Genomic DNA, 14,866 nt, shown 5'->3' with positions numbered 1-14,866 from the left:
CTCGCACTGCAGATCATTCACGGGGCAGCATTTCGTTCTCTCTGCATACCCGTATTTATGTAGCACTGTCATTACATCACTATTTCTGTTACCACCAGACACAGCCGATGAGAAGTAGAGCTGCACCAGCTAGGACAACAAAGTAAATCCAGTAGGGCAACATCTACAGCCTCATCTAAAATCAAGTCTCTTATTAGTTAGCTACCTTTAGAAGATACTATGGAATCTGTCTTACAGATAGTCATAGAAGGCAGCCTTCTGCAAGGAAGCTGACCCGTAAAATAAAGAACTGTCATGCTGGGAAGAGGAAAAGACTGAATTTCTAGCATTTTCTTCACCAGTCTCCTTAGTGAGGATAGCTTTCTTCAAATGCGTATTTATTGTGTAATTCCAAAGAATTAGCTGACAAAACAAAACATTTAATGTAAATTCAGATAAGCAGCATATCAGAGGGGCAGAGGACATGAACACTGAAAAGACTGGACGCTCACCCTTCGGGGGTCGTTATGCCCTGTCAGCCTTTTAAGAAACATTCATCTAAAACATGACATAACGCCGTGTTGAGTTATTTCACTAAGATTACTATTTGGTGATTCAGAGTATTTTTCTTTGCCAAGAAGTCTCTGCAGTTTCATTTAGTTTTCCACATCTTAAGTGTTCCTCCCTCTATGGCCCTTATTTTATGAAAATAGTTTTTTTTGAATATTCTGATTCCTTTTCCTCCTTCTGTTGAGAAATAGCCATTTCACATTATACCTTAAGCCTCTATTATTTAGCAAAACTGTTCTGTACTTGGTAATCTTTTATTAGTAACACTGGCCTCTTTCCGGTCTCCTGGTCTCATGTTGGAAAGTAACTGATGTTTCTTAATCACAGGATCAAAACCAGTGAAAGGGCAATAATAAATTGGGTGAAGAGATCAAAGCACTTTCTCTTATCACGGCCTGCACACAAGGCCAGGAGGGGCATCCTGAAACCCACCCTCCATTTCCAGGAGGAGAATCCACATCCCAATGAAAGGACTATAGACCGTGAACCTCCCAATCACTCATGATGTCTTGAAACTCTTCAGTAACATTCAAAGCTAGCTGAAGAACAGTCCCGTTGCTGTTATTTCTATCATTCTGGCTTAGGGGCCTACTGGCTTGTAAAGAGAGTGAATTTGAAGCTGTTTAGCTGCTACCTATTATAATTCTCTTTAAATATCAATAAATACTAGCCAAAAAATGAAATAAATTTTGCTAAATAGTTGATCAATCTTTAAAACAAAAACCCTAAAGACTGCCTATATAATCAGAAAAAAGGTGAATGTTCACTCAAAAGGGAAAAAATAAGTTTCTGTAAAAAAAATGATTATCTTTTTACAGATGTTGCGCTTTCAGGCAGGTAATATTATGATTACATTGTTTTGTTTTAGAGAGATTCTTAGTTTTTAAAGGGTGGTATGGGAAACTAAAGTCTCAAGTAACATATTTTTATATAATGATCACGAGCAAGGAGCCTAATGGAGAAAGTGAGCATTATTTTATAAGTATATTATTTTATACTCATGATATGTAGCAGGGAATCTGAAGAGGGCAAAATTACCTTAACTATAATAAAGACTTACAATTTAAATAAAAACATATAAGGAGTACAAAGAGTACTAAATGTAACTTTAATGACTAGTTCGGAGTTAGGTGCACATTAAATAGTACAACAGAAATTTTGTGAAGCTGAAAGTCAATAGAATTTGGATGAAAAACAAAAAGCATCATGGAAAAAAGAGAAATGGCTATTCATGCCTAAAATTAGATAATAAAACATGAACACAATCATTATAAGTTTACTATAGTTATTATTTAAAAATTTTCTTCAATTTTTTTCGGTTTACTTGTAATCATGAAAATTTCTCTCTTCTTTGGCCCCAAAATATTCTTGAAATGTATTAGTCATCATGTTATTCAAACTCTAACTTGGGGAGTAAAATAAAAAAGGGCAGTTTCTCCTTTTAAAATGTCATATTTATTATATATATTGTAAAAGTGTATAATTAAGAAAACTTTTTTTCCCTCAGAGGTCTAGAGACAGATAAAGAAATAAGACTACCATGTTGACAAGATGTATTTATATTAGTCAATTCAAGCTGCTGCATCCTTGGTCAAAGAGTATGTAAAGCTGGGGCTCAATGTGTATAAAAAGGACCATGAAGTAATGTCATCTCATACCTTTCGTCTTAAAGGAGAAGTTACAGTAAGTGCAGTGGTAGGGGCGGACATCTGTATGGGTCCGTATGTGTTTCTTTAACATACTAGGTTTCTTACAACGTATTCCACATTCTTCACATATGTACTTTCCTCTTCCCCTGCCTCGGACATATACATACTCTTCATTTGATTTATATCTAATTTAAAGAAAAAAAAATAAATAGGAAGATTGGATACTATGTCTTTGAGAAAATATTGATGATTAGAATTCAACTTACAAAATAAAGCAAGTCACAATTTTTATACTCAATCAATACAAATTTTATGCACATATAAGTAACAGAATAGTCCAGGTTTTCGCATCAACACTTAATATGCTAATACCTAATTCTAATCAAGCAACCTTATTCGATACTAGGTTTAATTTTAGCATAGCACTCCCTCCTTCTAAACCACTGGTGCAAAAGTTTTCTTTATTATTAAATTCAATGACAACAACTCTAAGTACTGAAATATTTCCTGGCTTCGCCAGAACTACAATCAGCTTTTACAATGTGTTTTTCTCATTACCAAATACACAAAGGCATCAAAAAGGCAGTGAATTCATCTGACAACAGATTTCCTGAGGCACTCCTTATTGTAAATCGACGTGAAACCCAGAGTTTACTCTGAAAACAGTTCTTTGCTGCCTCCTAGGACCTACAATGTTTCCTAAATATTTTCTTGATCAAATGGAATTATTTAACATGACAATCTAACATATATTTTGCCATGAAGATTCTGTTAATAAGCTGAGAAACCTTGCAACATTTATATAAAATTGGCACTGGTAAGTCTTCATTCACATGAAAGCAAATGTACATTTAAAAAGTATGTTTAAATGTACATTTAAAAAGTAAAATTTGTACTTGCCCTCCATCAAATATTTTAATTCTTCTTGGTTCACTTTTGATTAAGGAATTTTCTTTATCTTGCTCACTGTTAATTTCAGAGGCATCTTTATTGCTGAATTCAACTACTGTGGACTTTTGATTACCTAATGCTCTCTGAAAGGGAAAAAAAAAAAGAGAAACTAATTTAATAAAACTGAAAACACAAACATGCTAATGTTTCACTTGGAAATTAAAACATGGCAGAGAACCATACATGTAGTTAACTTAATGGAATGCATTTCGAGGAAATAACATGTTTACAGGTCATTTGATCTTTCCCCTCCCTCAGCTTTAGTCTCTCTGTTTGCCCACAGCAACCTGCCGAATCGTATGCTGTTTTAAAATCCCACCACAATCCACTGACCAACCGCTCACACTACACTTCATTTCTTAAAGAGCTTTATTCTTTGAAGATGGGAAGGAGCCCGGTCCCCTTTTTGGTATAACACTGTGTCTCATACTCCTGAGAAACAGGACTACACCCCCTTCGCTGGAATGCACTGTAACTGCATTCTGTCAAGCAGAAGCCCCATTTCTCAAGAATCTCCCCTTCTACCATTTGAAGCCATAATTATGCTTCCTCTCTGTATCTTCTCAAAGGTTCCCGAATGCTGATAACTGTGAGAGGCAGGCAGGTCAGAAGTCAGGCTGTGGCCTGATAATAATTATGTCTCTAGGAAAAGGTAACGAACATCAAAATGATAAACAGTATGTGCATTTCCTATGGAAACTTCATAGCAACAGCACCTTAGGATTCCACAGCGACCCCCTTCTCAGCCCCTGCCATTCTCACACATCCTGTGAGGCGGGCAGCACAGGGGTTAGACCCAGTGAAGAAAGCCACTCTCAGGGTGAAGTCGCTTGTCCAAGGTCAAGCTTGACAGCCAAGGCTCAAACTCCCATCCTCTGGCCAAATCCAACTTGAGGCACGACTCTTCTGAGCAAGGGCCCTCTTTACAAACCACATCCTCAAGCAGACAGCTCTGTAGTGACCTGACTTATTACCAGCAAGCAATGAGCGAGCCTGCACCACGGACCGAGGGCCCGCGCAACCTCAGAAAGAGCACCCCGGGGAGCCCCTGTCCTCTCAAGGCCAGGACTAAAGCAAAGCTGCTGGCTCAGGGTCTCAGAAAGGTAGTGCGAGGAGGTAATGGCACGGACCCTGACTGGCAAAAAAATGCATCGGGCTCTTCTTTTCCCGGCAAACACATCGGGTTTCCCCACAATCTGGATGCATACACATACCTTTCCTTGACTTTATACTGTTAACACCAATTCTACTTTTCACCTTCTTTTCAACACCTAATTCCCATTTACCTTTTGCTCACTTTCTTACTATCAAATCTGGCTTCTAGTCACCAGTTACCAATGAGGTAAACACCCAAAAATCCTTATCCCTTCCTTAGGGAAACACCTGTGCTGTTTATATTGCTGATAACCTTGTTTCTCTTAGGAACACCTGTCCATTTACATTACCATCTGGGTTGCGAGTTAACACCAGCACCCAGTCCTCCACAACCACCTGCCCATACAACCCAAGTCACTAGAGATATTAGAACCGCTCAGTTCAGGAACCATGTTCATCTTCATCTTTATGTGACCTTTATTTGACCTCTCCATCTGCCTAATTTTCCTTGAAATTTCCTCCTTTATCTATGTGATCCCACTTTCTCCTAGTCCTCCTCTTTCCTCTCTGAACAACCTCTTTCGGTTTCCTGGGTGGGCTTTCTTTATCCATTCAACCCTTTAAGTAGTAGTGATCCCCAAATCCATCCTGAGCCCTTTTTTCCTTCCACCCTTTCTGAGCAAACTCATGAATTACACCAACGCACCAAGGAATTCCGACACCTTCCACCGGGAGTCCTTGCCTAGCTCCAAATTTAGATACACATTTCCAGAGGCATTTCTACCAAGGCACTTGGTACTGAAGGATAGTCACTTTTCTACAGGCACAGGAACATTCATGAAGCTCTGTTTAAATTCTCATAATCAGGTCTCATCTTCCAAGATTATGATTTAGTTGGTTTAGAGTAAAGTCTGGGCATTTAAAAAGTAAATTCTGAATGGTTTGGATGCACCCTCCTTCGCTGAAAAATGATCAATCTCTCTCTACCACCACGCAAATTCTTTGGTTTTTTCCTGTATTTCCAACTTGAAGGCACATCAGTGTTTCAAACTTACACCTTCTAGCCATGGCAGACTCCTCAGGGTTCTTTAAAACAAACCAAGTTCTTTCTCACTTCCATATCATTTCAGCAGACTATTAAAATTTCTCATTCTTTTTACCTGAAAAAAAAAATTCCTACTTTTTCTTTTTTTTTTTTTTTTTTAAAGACTCAGCTAAAGTATCTCCACTTTTGGAATAGCTTCCCTGTATCCATACCTCCTCAACCTACTGGCAAAGTTAGAGACTTCCTTCTTAAAACTGCATATACCTCCATTATAACTGTGATACTGAAGTATTTCCTTATTGATAAGCATATATGTCTAGGAACCTGTATTATATGCTTGTGAATCTGTGCAGGTCAAGGACTTAATCTCTAATTCTGATTGGCCAGAGTCCAACATGATCCCTATATCTATTTATTCTCATTTCAATGATTTTTCCCATTTTATAAAGCCAGAACTCTACTAAAGCGGATCCCACAAATAACCCAAAGTTACAGTTTTAGGACCTTACTCTACGTCTTGACCAAATCAACTTAATTATCCAGTGTCTGAGTCAGCTATTCTGTGACTCTTCTCTCTAGTACTAAGATGATTCCAACACTGGGCGGGAGTTGAGACTGGCATGGTGAGGGGAGAGGAGTCAGGCGCACAGAGGACAAGTATGAAAGGCTCTCTGCTTGTATTTCAAGACGAAATAGAACACTCTTTGATAAGTCACACCTCTGTTCCCCTGCACTTAGCAGGGACAAAGCATAAACATAATCTCCTCTCACTTAGTATAAGAGAAAGGTGAAAGTAAAACCATGATTCTCTGTACCATTATGTAAGGACTTAAATATTCAGCTCCAGGGCAAGTTATTTTCAAAACGTTTCAAGATAAAATCACCAAAGGATTCCATGTGACCCTTATCAGCATAACTTCCAGGGTAAACTTATCATCCTTTCTTTCAGATAACTTTATACTTACAGAGCACAATTTGTCATTCAAAATTAAGATTTAAGATACAACTTCCAATTAAAACATTTAAAAGCATGAAGACATTGCACAAACTATTTCTGAAGATAAATGATATGTCAAGTACCTTGCTTAAGTTGCTTTTCCACTTGCTCGAATAGACCAATAAATCTGATTTGGAATGGGTAGTTATTGCTTGACAATATAGTGATTTTCCGGTCTTCTGTTTTGAGTTAAGGAGAGAAAGAGCAACTTTTGTAGGCAAACCAAGTGGGTTTGGATTACTGGCACTAACTGTCCAATCGGTGTAGGCTGAAGTTTTCTGGTCATTCTGAGGCAAATGCAATGCCTTCTGCCTCAGTAGGTAACACCATGTAAAGCTGGTTGAGGTCTTCAGGCTGGGGAAAGGCAGCTGCTGTGTCTCTCCCGAGTCAGACACTAAAAGTGTGCTGGTCGTACCTTGACTTCGCTCTGTGATGCTCTCTTTGTCACCTTGAGTTTTAACCCCTGGAGACTTCCTTTCTTGGCTATTGTCTACACGTTCCAAAGGGGAAATGTGAATGTTTTCTGCAGGGACAGGTGAATTTCTCACTGTAAGAGTGAGCGATGTGGAGGACTTGATCTTTTCAAATTCTTGTAGTTCACTTCTAGGTTCTGTAGCTAAAGACTTAGAGTGTTCAGATGACAACTTATCAGCTGGTAAAACATCTGTCAAATTAATAGCCTCACTACTCATTTCAGGTGGAGAAAAAATATCCTGTTCCAATAGCACACCCTCAAGAGGCTCTGTAGTACAAACCTGCCTCACTAAAACGGGTTTCTTCTGTTTATTACCTTCACTAGGCCTTGGACTCAATGGCTCAAAGGGTCTAATCTCTGTCATACAAACAGCCCCATTCTCATCTTTAGCTCGCTTCTGGTGCTTTTCCATGGCAATGTCTAAACTATTTGCTGGGGAAAGCATCCTTTTACTTGAAGCTGAAGATTCTTGCTGGGGGGAAAGTCTACCCACAGACATTTTCTGGGTTATGGACAGGGAATCTGATGGAGAAAAATTCTGGCCCATCTCTGAAAAAGCATTTTCACAAACGAGTTCCTTCTCTGGGTTTGGCAAAGCATTCTGGTGATTTTTTTGCAATTTTGGCATGGAATTTTGTTCTTCGCTGATTGGCACCATGCTACGATTAGCCTGGCAAATTGGCTGGTTGGAGAGATCTTGGGTCACCAGGATCTGTGGCAGAGGTGTGACAGTGGCAAAACAGTATCCTGGAACGTTACTCTGCAGATGCACGGGCAACGCGAACGATGTGGGCACCTTCTGCGCCTGACCACCGAGGGGCCCGAGCTTCAATGGGGGCGGGACACATGAATTAGGCATGGCATCCATTAATTTGGTTGGTAACGCTAATGAAGTCCCACGATGGTCAACTCCAACTGGATCTGAAAGAACTTGCTTTGGCAAAGAAAGTACAGGACTGGAAGAGCAAGACTGGCTTGAAGTGAAAACCTGACAATGAAGTTGGTACTTTGGGGCGAAGCAATCTTTACTTTTAGAAGATACACATAAACTGGGACTTGCATCTGGTTTGACACTCTGTGTAGACACTTGTAGAGACATCTGTGTGTTTTGGTGGCTAAGGGGGGCGTGGATGTGATTTAACAAATTGATACCAAAAAGCTGGTGAACAGGAAAGATGTTAGTAGAGGTGGAACTCAGAGTTTCTGTTCGCTGATCCTTAACTTGAGCCTGGGAGTGCAAAGTGTTTGCAGGAAACTCAGCTAAAGATGCATTAGTGAGCTGAGGGCCCTGAAACGGTGCAGCGTTCACACTGGGAAGAGCAATTGTTTGGAAAGAGGGTGGGTTCACTGCAGACACATGACTGTCTGGAGCTATGTTTAAAGATATCTGCCGCATCAGTGGACCTCTCCTTCTTTCTAAGAGAGGTATGTGCCCAGTGACCCCCATGCCAGAAGGGGACGTCAGGGGCTGCAATTCAACAGGTGGTGTTGTCTGAGGTGGAGTTATACTTCCACAGTCAAATGATTTACTTCTGAAATCAGAGACCTCCATGGATGTTTGCATGCAGCTAATCTGTTCTGAGGCAGCACGCCTCATTTCCCGGTGAGTTCCAGGAACATTAAGGGTATTTGCACCAGCTGGAATCATGAGGAACTCTGCTCTGTTTAGAAAATCGATTTTGGGGGAAGCCTCAGTTTTAGAAATATCCTCTACGTCTAATGAAGCAGAGAAACTGGAAGTGTGGGATAAACTACTCTCCCTACTTAGACTCCTGGACACAGTGGAGTCAAAACTTGATTCTGTTGAAGAATGTTCCATCTCGGCAAGACGGAGCCTCTTCTTTTTGGGTGGCAGTTTCTCCGTTGGTAACTTTGACAAGGTTTCACTACGCTGAGGCCAGCTGAACTTCTCTGATTTTTCCTGATCGTAGCCTTGGGCTTCAAGGTCCCGATCTGGCTCTTCTGTGACCAGAATTTCAGGGACTTGGATGTTGTGCTGCCGGACTAGTCGGGAGGGCTGTCCTAACACATGTCGTTCATTTGAACTCTTTCTCAAACTGTCCTGAAGTTCTCCTCTCAGAGCATCTGATGATAGCACAGGCTGCTGAAGGTGAGATGTAGTCTGAGGAGGATGGCCTTCCTCTGGGGAAATTCCTATTACTTTCGGAGGCCCGGGCTTCACTGTTCTATTCAGCTCCTGGAAGGAAACTGGGGAACCTCTTTCAAAAGACTCAAGCTTGTCAAATGAATTGGGTCTGCTCAGTGAGTTTGTATGCTGAATGACTGAGATTCCAGTTCCATGCCTCTTCAACTCTGTCTTGTCCTGGGCAGCTGAACTTAGGTGTGTCTCCGTGATGGCGGATGGCTTTGGATCCATGGTCTGGTCAGGGCCTCTGGCAACCAATTGGATTTGGGGGGTTTGCAACTGTATATTTCTATGCTGCTGGTCACTTGTTATTGCCATATTATGCTTAGACAGAGTGGAAGTGGGGCCCAGAGAATTCTGAAACGGAAGGCCTTCGGAGCTTTTTGGAGAAGCCCCCCTTTCATTTTGCTGAAGTTCATCGTCATCTCCAACACTTTTCATTTTCCTCCTTTTTCTAATCTGGGGCGTCTGTTCCCACACCCCTGTGGAACCAGCAACTCTGTAGTGCAGAATCTGAGGCTGTGTGCTATTAGGCACGGGGCTGTGTTCAGGTTCTCTCACAGCTACCTTTGTTTTTGGTCCGTGCAACTCCGAACAGTAAAATTTCTTATGGTTTTCAAAATTCTCCAGTTTCCTATACCTGTTTCTACAGGTTTCACACTCAAACATGGTCCCTCGCCCTTGATGGGACTTCTTTTTCTCTAAATGCGAGCCTGGTGCCAAGGACTTGCTCCTTGCTGATACGGCATCACTAGGGGCACCGCATCCTTGATAGCTCTCATCCAAGGACTGTCCAGGACCGAGAAGGTGATTTTCATTTGCTGAAGAGTCTTCGACTGCTGACTGTCTGACGAGGGTCCGGGGATGCGCACTGGGGGGCACAGAAGTGTTAGGTCCCGACACAAAGACATCATCGTAGAAAGCGCCAATTTTGTCATCAAATGACTGACTGCCTCTCAGTGGGTGAGGGGGAGGTATTATGCTCGCAGGTACTGCTGAATAACCTGTGGTAGGCATAGAATTACTTCTTGTAATAGGCAAACAGTCAAGGGAAGGTACAGACAGAAGAAACACTTGCTTTGATTTCTCAGTAGGGGTGAAAGGGGACTTTGGTATATCAGAGCTTGAGCTTGTTCTCCGTCCCATTGGTTTCAAATCAAACTGAAAAGAATCTTTAAAAATGTATGACTTGGGGGAATCGATACTTCCTCGTCGTGAGAGAGAGGTTCTCCGTGGCTTAACACTATCCAGTTGCTTATCATCTACCAAGGCTTCGTTGTCGGAGATAAGCTTTGATATCCGTTCTTCAAGTGTTTTTGTGGCCAAGGGTGGGCGCATCTGACCCGGCAGAAGCAATGCTTTCTCACTTGTTGACAGGGTTGAGGGTGCTGGTGTACTGATACGAGGTGCAGAGGGCCCGTTACTCTTATTTGAGTCTTGTTCCATGGTGGGTAACGTTCTGGTAAAGGGAGTCGGCGGACTCGCCGTCTGGTCAGCACTTTCAGAACGTGAAAAGTAACCAGAATCTGTACTTCCTAAACTTCGAGGACTCAGAAGTTTTCCTTGTTGCTCTTGGGAGCAGTCGGTAGCCTGCTGCCTTTGTAGCTGGGCATGTACCGTTCCTACGTGTGGTTCTTGTTTCCCTTCAGGCTGACTCAGGTCCCCTTTCTGACGGGACTTCTCGTCAGTCTCTAGGGAGGATGCCCAAGCTGAGTGCGACAGGACACTGGTTCCCTGAAGGTCCTTCTGCTTCTGTGCACTAGACAGTTCAGGCTTGGGGTCCGTAAGCTTTGGGCTGTCAACTCTTAAAGGGGACACGCTGACAGGGTGGACCACGACTTTTGGTAACTCCGTCACAGCTTGGGATTCTGAAGCTTTGTCCTGTAGTGAAAAGTCACCCACCGCGTGGTCTGGATTGCTGGGAATGGAACTTGATTTTGGTAAAGCTTCAGAATTTGATATCATTTGCATTATTTGCACAGGCTGCAGGTCCCTGGAGGCTGGGTCATTCTGTCTTTCGTCAGCAGCCCCCTCCTCGTCGCTCTCCCCACTGTCTTCTACATCTGAATGGATACTAAGTGCTTTGGGGGACTCCTGTGACAAGAACAAACCACCAGCATCTGGTTGCAAGACAAGACCCAGTTTGATAGTATGTGCATGGGATTTTTTGTGCTTGTACAGATTGCTTTTAGTCTTAAATGAAAATCCACAGGTCACACAGGGATAGGGCCGCTCGCCAGTATGGGAGCGGATGTGCTTTAAAAGCACGCTAGGCTTTGCACAAGCTCTATTGCAATACTCACAAATATATTTTCCTTGTTTTTTGGGCTTCTGATCTTTCAAAAGAAGATTGCACATTTGCTCCACGCTGTGGTTCACGACAGAGGCGACAGGAGTTGAACTGTAAATTGGCGGGGGGGCTGACTGTGTAGAATGGGCTGGACTTACTGACATCGGTGAAGCAGCATCCATTTGCTGGTTTTGAGGAGTAACCTGAGTTCTACTGGAAGGTGAAGTCAGACCCACAGATGACGTCACTGCTATATGATAAACTTGTTCAAGTTTGGCATTCTCTTGATTTTGCAGGTTCACCAGTGACCTCGTGAAACCTGAACATGCTGGAGGCTGCTGATTTTGTTGGGCAGGTGCGGAAACAAAGTGTTCGTGCTGATTATGTGAATGAGAAACTAGCGGAACCTGCCCGTTCTTCTGAGCAGCAGATACGTGCACGGCAAATGAGGTACAAGGAGAAGGCCGTGGCTCAGAAACAAATTCTTGTGGAGTCTGATCTGGGGCCTCCATTGAGCTGCTGTGTAACTGAGAAGGGGGCCGTACAGTTTTATTTGGTCTCAGTTTTTCTATCTTAACTGCACAAGACGAGCCCTTTTGTGACAAGGTGCTCAGTTCTGGCTCCATTGCTTTCAGTAAGACATCGAATGCGGTGTTTGTGTAAGAGGAAGAAGTAGGACTACGAGTGGAGGAGGTACATTCACTGTGGTCAGTCCTGGTTTGACTTGACAAAGAACCAGAGTCACACGTTGCGTCCAGGAAGTCTAACTTGGCGGGGTCGGAGCCTTCCGATCCCCATCTACGCAGTTCAGATGCATGCTGCAGAAACAAGGGCTTCTTTGGGGAGACAGAGTCTTCAGATTTAGGGGCCCCGGCAACTACCCCAGGTGTTTCTCCATTTTGTTTCATGAACTGCTTCCCGTTTTTTACGGGACTAGGATTCTGTTTCCTGTGAGACTCTGAAGCACTCTGAAGAACAGCAAAAGAGGACTCTTCTGTATTTTGTTTATGTTTCGCCTGAAGGGGATTCCTCAGTGGGGATTTTGGTATTTTTTTCAGGTGATTCTCAGCTACAATCTTTTTTCGTTTCACACCTTTAAGTGACTCTGAAGTTGCTTTAATGCCAGCCTCTAAGATTTCTGTTAAGAAAAAAATTAAAAATATCAATTTGTAAAATGGTATATATACCAACTATATACGTATTTATACATATACATCATAAGAAATGATGTTGAGCAAATCGTTTTTATGCTTTGATCCACTCATTTATAAGATGTTTCCCACTGGTTTTCCCTTTTCAGGATGAATGTAGTGAAGCTAATGATGTACTCTCTGCCTCTTACTAGCCATGCCAAGGAAATGCGTGGAAATGAAAAACTGTAACTCATCATCTGGGGTGAGTAGTTTTTCCCAGTTTCGAGAAAGCATGGAGGTGGGTTATAGGAAAGGTGAAAGCTGCCGGGCTGTCAAAACACATATAAAAACAGAGAAGAGAAACTGTTGAAGGAGCAGTTCCAAACTGTCAGAACATTCAGAAACACAAGAGATTTCTAAAAAATCTGCCCATGCCAAACCCCATCCAAGACCTATGCACCCAGAGGCTTGGTTGGTAGATGGGTTTATTTTGTTATGTTTTACATAGGTTTTGGAATAAGCTTTTATTTTTAGATCAAGTTATTTGTAAAAAAAAAAAAAAAAAAAAAAATCAACAATGTTTGGCACTCCAAAGAAAAATGCGAAAATTCAACGCACAGGCAAAACACCCAGAAATACCACACCAAGTTTTAAAGGGATTCTATACACGATCCTACATATGTCTTAAACAGAAAGAGTAAAATTTAACTTGGTACTTAAAATGAAGCTGAAGTGCAAATAAATGGAAAAACTACACGTAAATCCATATTTCTTTATAGAGACACTACATTCCTAAAAAATTTCTCTTAAGACTTTGAAAAAACATATTTTAAACAGATTTTCTGAACTACAAGTTTCAATTTTAGATGAAGACCAACTCTCTCTCTTTTGTCAAAGTGTATAACATTTACATTCTATTTGCATGGTTATTTTTAAGCTTGGTTTCTCTAGTTGAATTCTAACACTTACTTGGTGCTAAATACATCGATTCTTTTTTTTTTTTTAATTTAATTTATTTATTTGACAGAGAGAGACACAGCGAGAGAGGGAACACAAGCAGGGCAGGGTGGGAGAGGGAGAAGCAGGCTTCCCACCGAGCAGGGAGCTTGATTCAGGGCTCAATCCCAGGACCCCGGGATCATGACCTGAGCCAAAGGCAGACGCTTAATGACTGAGCCACCCAGGCGCCCCTCGATTCTTTCTTTTAAAACTCTGCATGCTCCTTTGCTATCTGGCAGTGATGCTCAAGTGGAAAAGCCTGGAGCTAGCCTGACTGCTGGCCTCCCTTCGGTGGAGAGTATGTTCCTAACAGTCTTTTTCTGAGTTGTGGTCACTCTTCTAAGATTTTGTCAGGTCTCCTTTAACAGGGTTCCTTCTTCTTGTTCAAGGGATGAAGCCCATTCCATCCCGGGTGGGGATGACTCTGCATGTTGGATCAGTATCTAAATCCAAGGACTTTGTTGTCGTCATTGTTGAAGGGAAAGGATGGTGGGGGGATCAGAGAGAATGTCAAGAGAGGGAGGGTACCAGGCCCATCTGAGAAGAACACTGCACTATCGTCCTAGAGCTGGAATTCAAACAAGTTGTGTGCCTCACTACTGACTGTTGCCTTCCCCCCTCTGGTTCTCAAGACTTGGGGCAGGAGCGCGCAGAGCGGACGGGTAAGCCATCTGGCCAGGAATTACAGATAGAAGCCTCCTTGTGGGAACCGATGTGTGGAGCAGAATGAAGCGGCAGACCCTTGGGTCTTCAAGAATGAAGCACCCAGGGTAGTTTTTTTCATTGTGATTAATCTCAAATCGATCCAGTGGCGAGTGACAGGAGTTATTTTCTCCTGGCCCCCCGATCTACAGCAGAGAGCACCATCATCAAACAGTGTGCCTATGGCCACAACATCTGGTATACAGTTACTGTGGGCCACCGAGTTAAGAGGATGCATAGACCAGACCGCCTCAAGGCAGAAGTACAGTCGGGGCAGAGGGTGGGAAGGGGGCAGCTTTTACCAGCAGCACGTGTGCTTTGCAATAACTTTATTAAAGGCAATTTGTTATTATGGTAGACTAAGCTGAGAATTAGAGGATCTGAGAGAAAGACAGACCATGGGACAAGGGGTGGAAGGCAGCGGAAGGACAGTGCCTTGATAACATGCCCACTCTCCACCAGCCAGCACACAGGCCCACCTTCTGCCCCAAGTGTGGACCCTGGTTCATAGCTGCTACCATATGGTTCCAGGGCTGCCGGTGTTTTACTAACACTGGGCCTGGAAATGCTTGCTGCACACAACCCTCTCTCCTTACGCAGTGATAACACAGAGTCCGAGTGGGAAAGGGTGGGAAAGGCTCAAAAATGGAGTCAACCAACTGGTCGGTGTGCTCCTGGAAATGGCTGACAATCGGGCAAAAGCTCTGAGGCCTCACCAGGTCGGATACCCAAACAGAAATTCATGAACACAGACAAATCATGCTGAGGGGACAGACCAAAACTGGCAGCATGGCCACTGGTGGAAGCTTTGATCTGATGGGCTTCATTAAAAAGC

General features: G+C 42.6%; 1 protein-coding gene across 8 annotated transcripts in view; it reads right to left on the bottom strand.

Annotated features, from left to right (window-relative positions):
* Positions 1-14,866, bottom strand: part of HIVEP1 (HIVEP zinc finger 1) — a 140,724-nt gene that overhangs the window by 26,348 nt on the left and 99,510 nt on the right. For all 8 annotated transcript variants that reach the window (XM_025890847.2, XM_025890851.2, XM_025890850.2 and 5 more), the window contains 3 exons: positions 6,370-12,335; positions 3,099-3,232; positions 2,208-2,383 (listed from right to left, as the gene is read on the bottom strand). In XM_025890847.2, the coding sequence (XP_025746632.1) occupies positions 2,208-2,383; positions 3,099-3,232; positions 6,370-12,335 (6,276 nt within the window). The remainder of the gene's footprint in view (positions 1-2,207; positions 2,384-3,098; positions 3,233-6,369; positions 12,336-14,866) is intronic.

The sequence above is a fragment of the Callorhinus ursinus genome, unplaced genomic scaffold (assembly GCF_003265705.2).
Source record: "Callorhinus ursinus isolate GAN/ISIS: 27379988/994484 unplaced genomic scaffold, GSC_fseal_2.0 scaffold26, whole genome shotgun sequence".
Lineage (NCBI taxonomy): Eukaryota > Metazoa > Chordata > Mammalia > Carnivora > Otariidae > Callorhinus > Callorhinus ursinus.
Note: the sequence above shows the minus strand (reverse complement) of the source record. Positions and strands in the feature narration are given on the sequence as shown.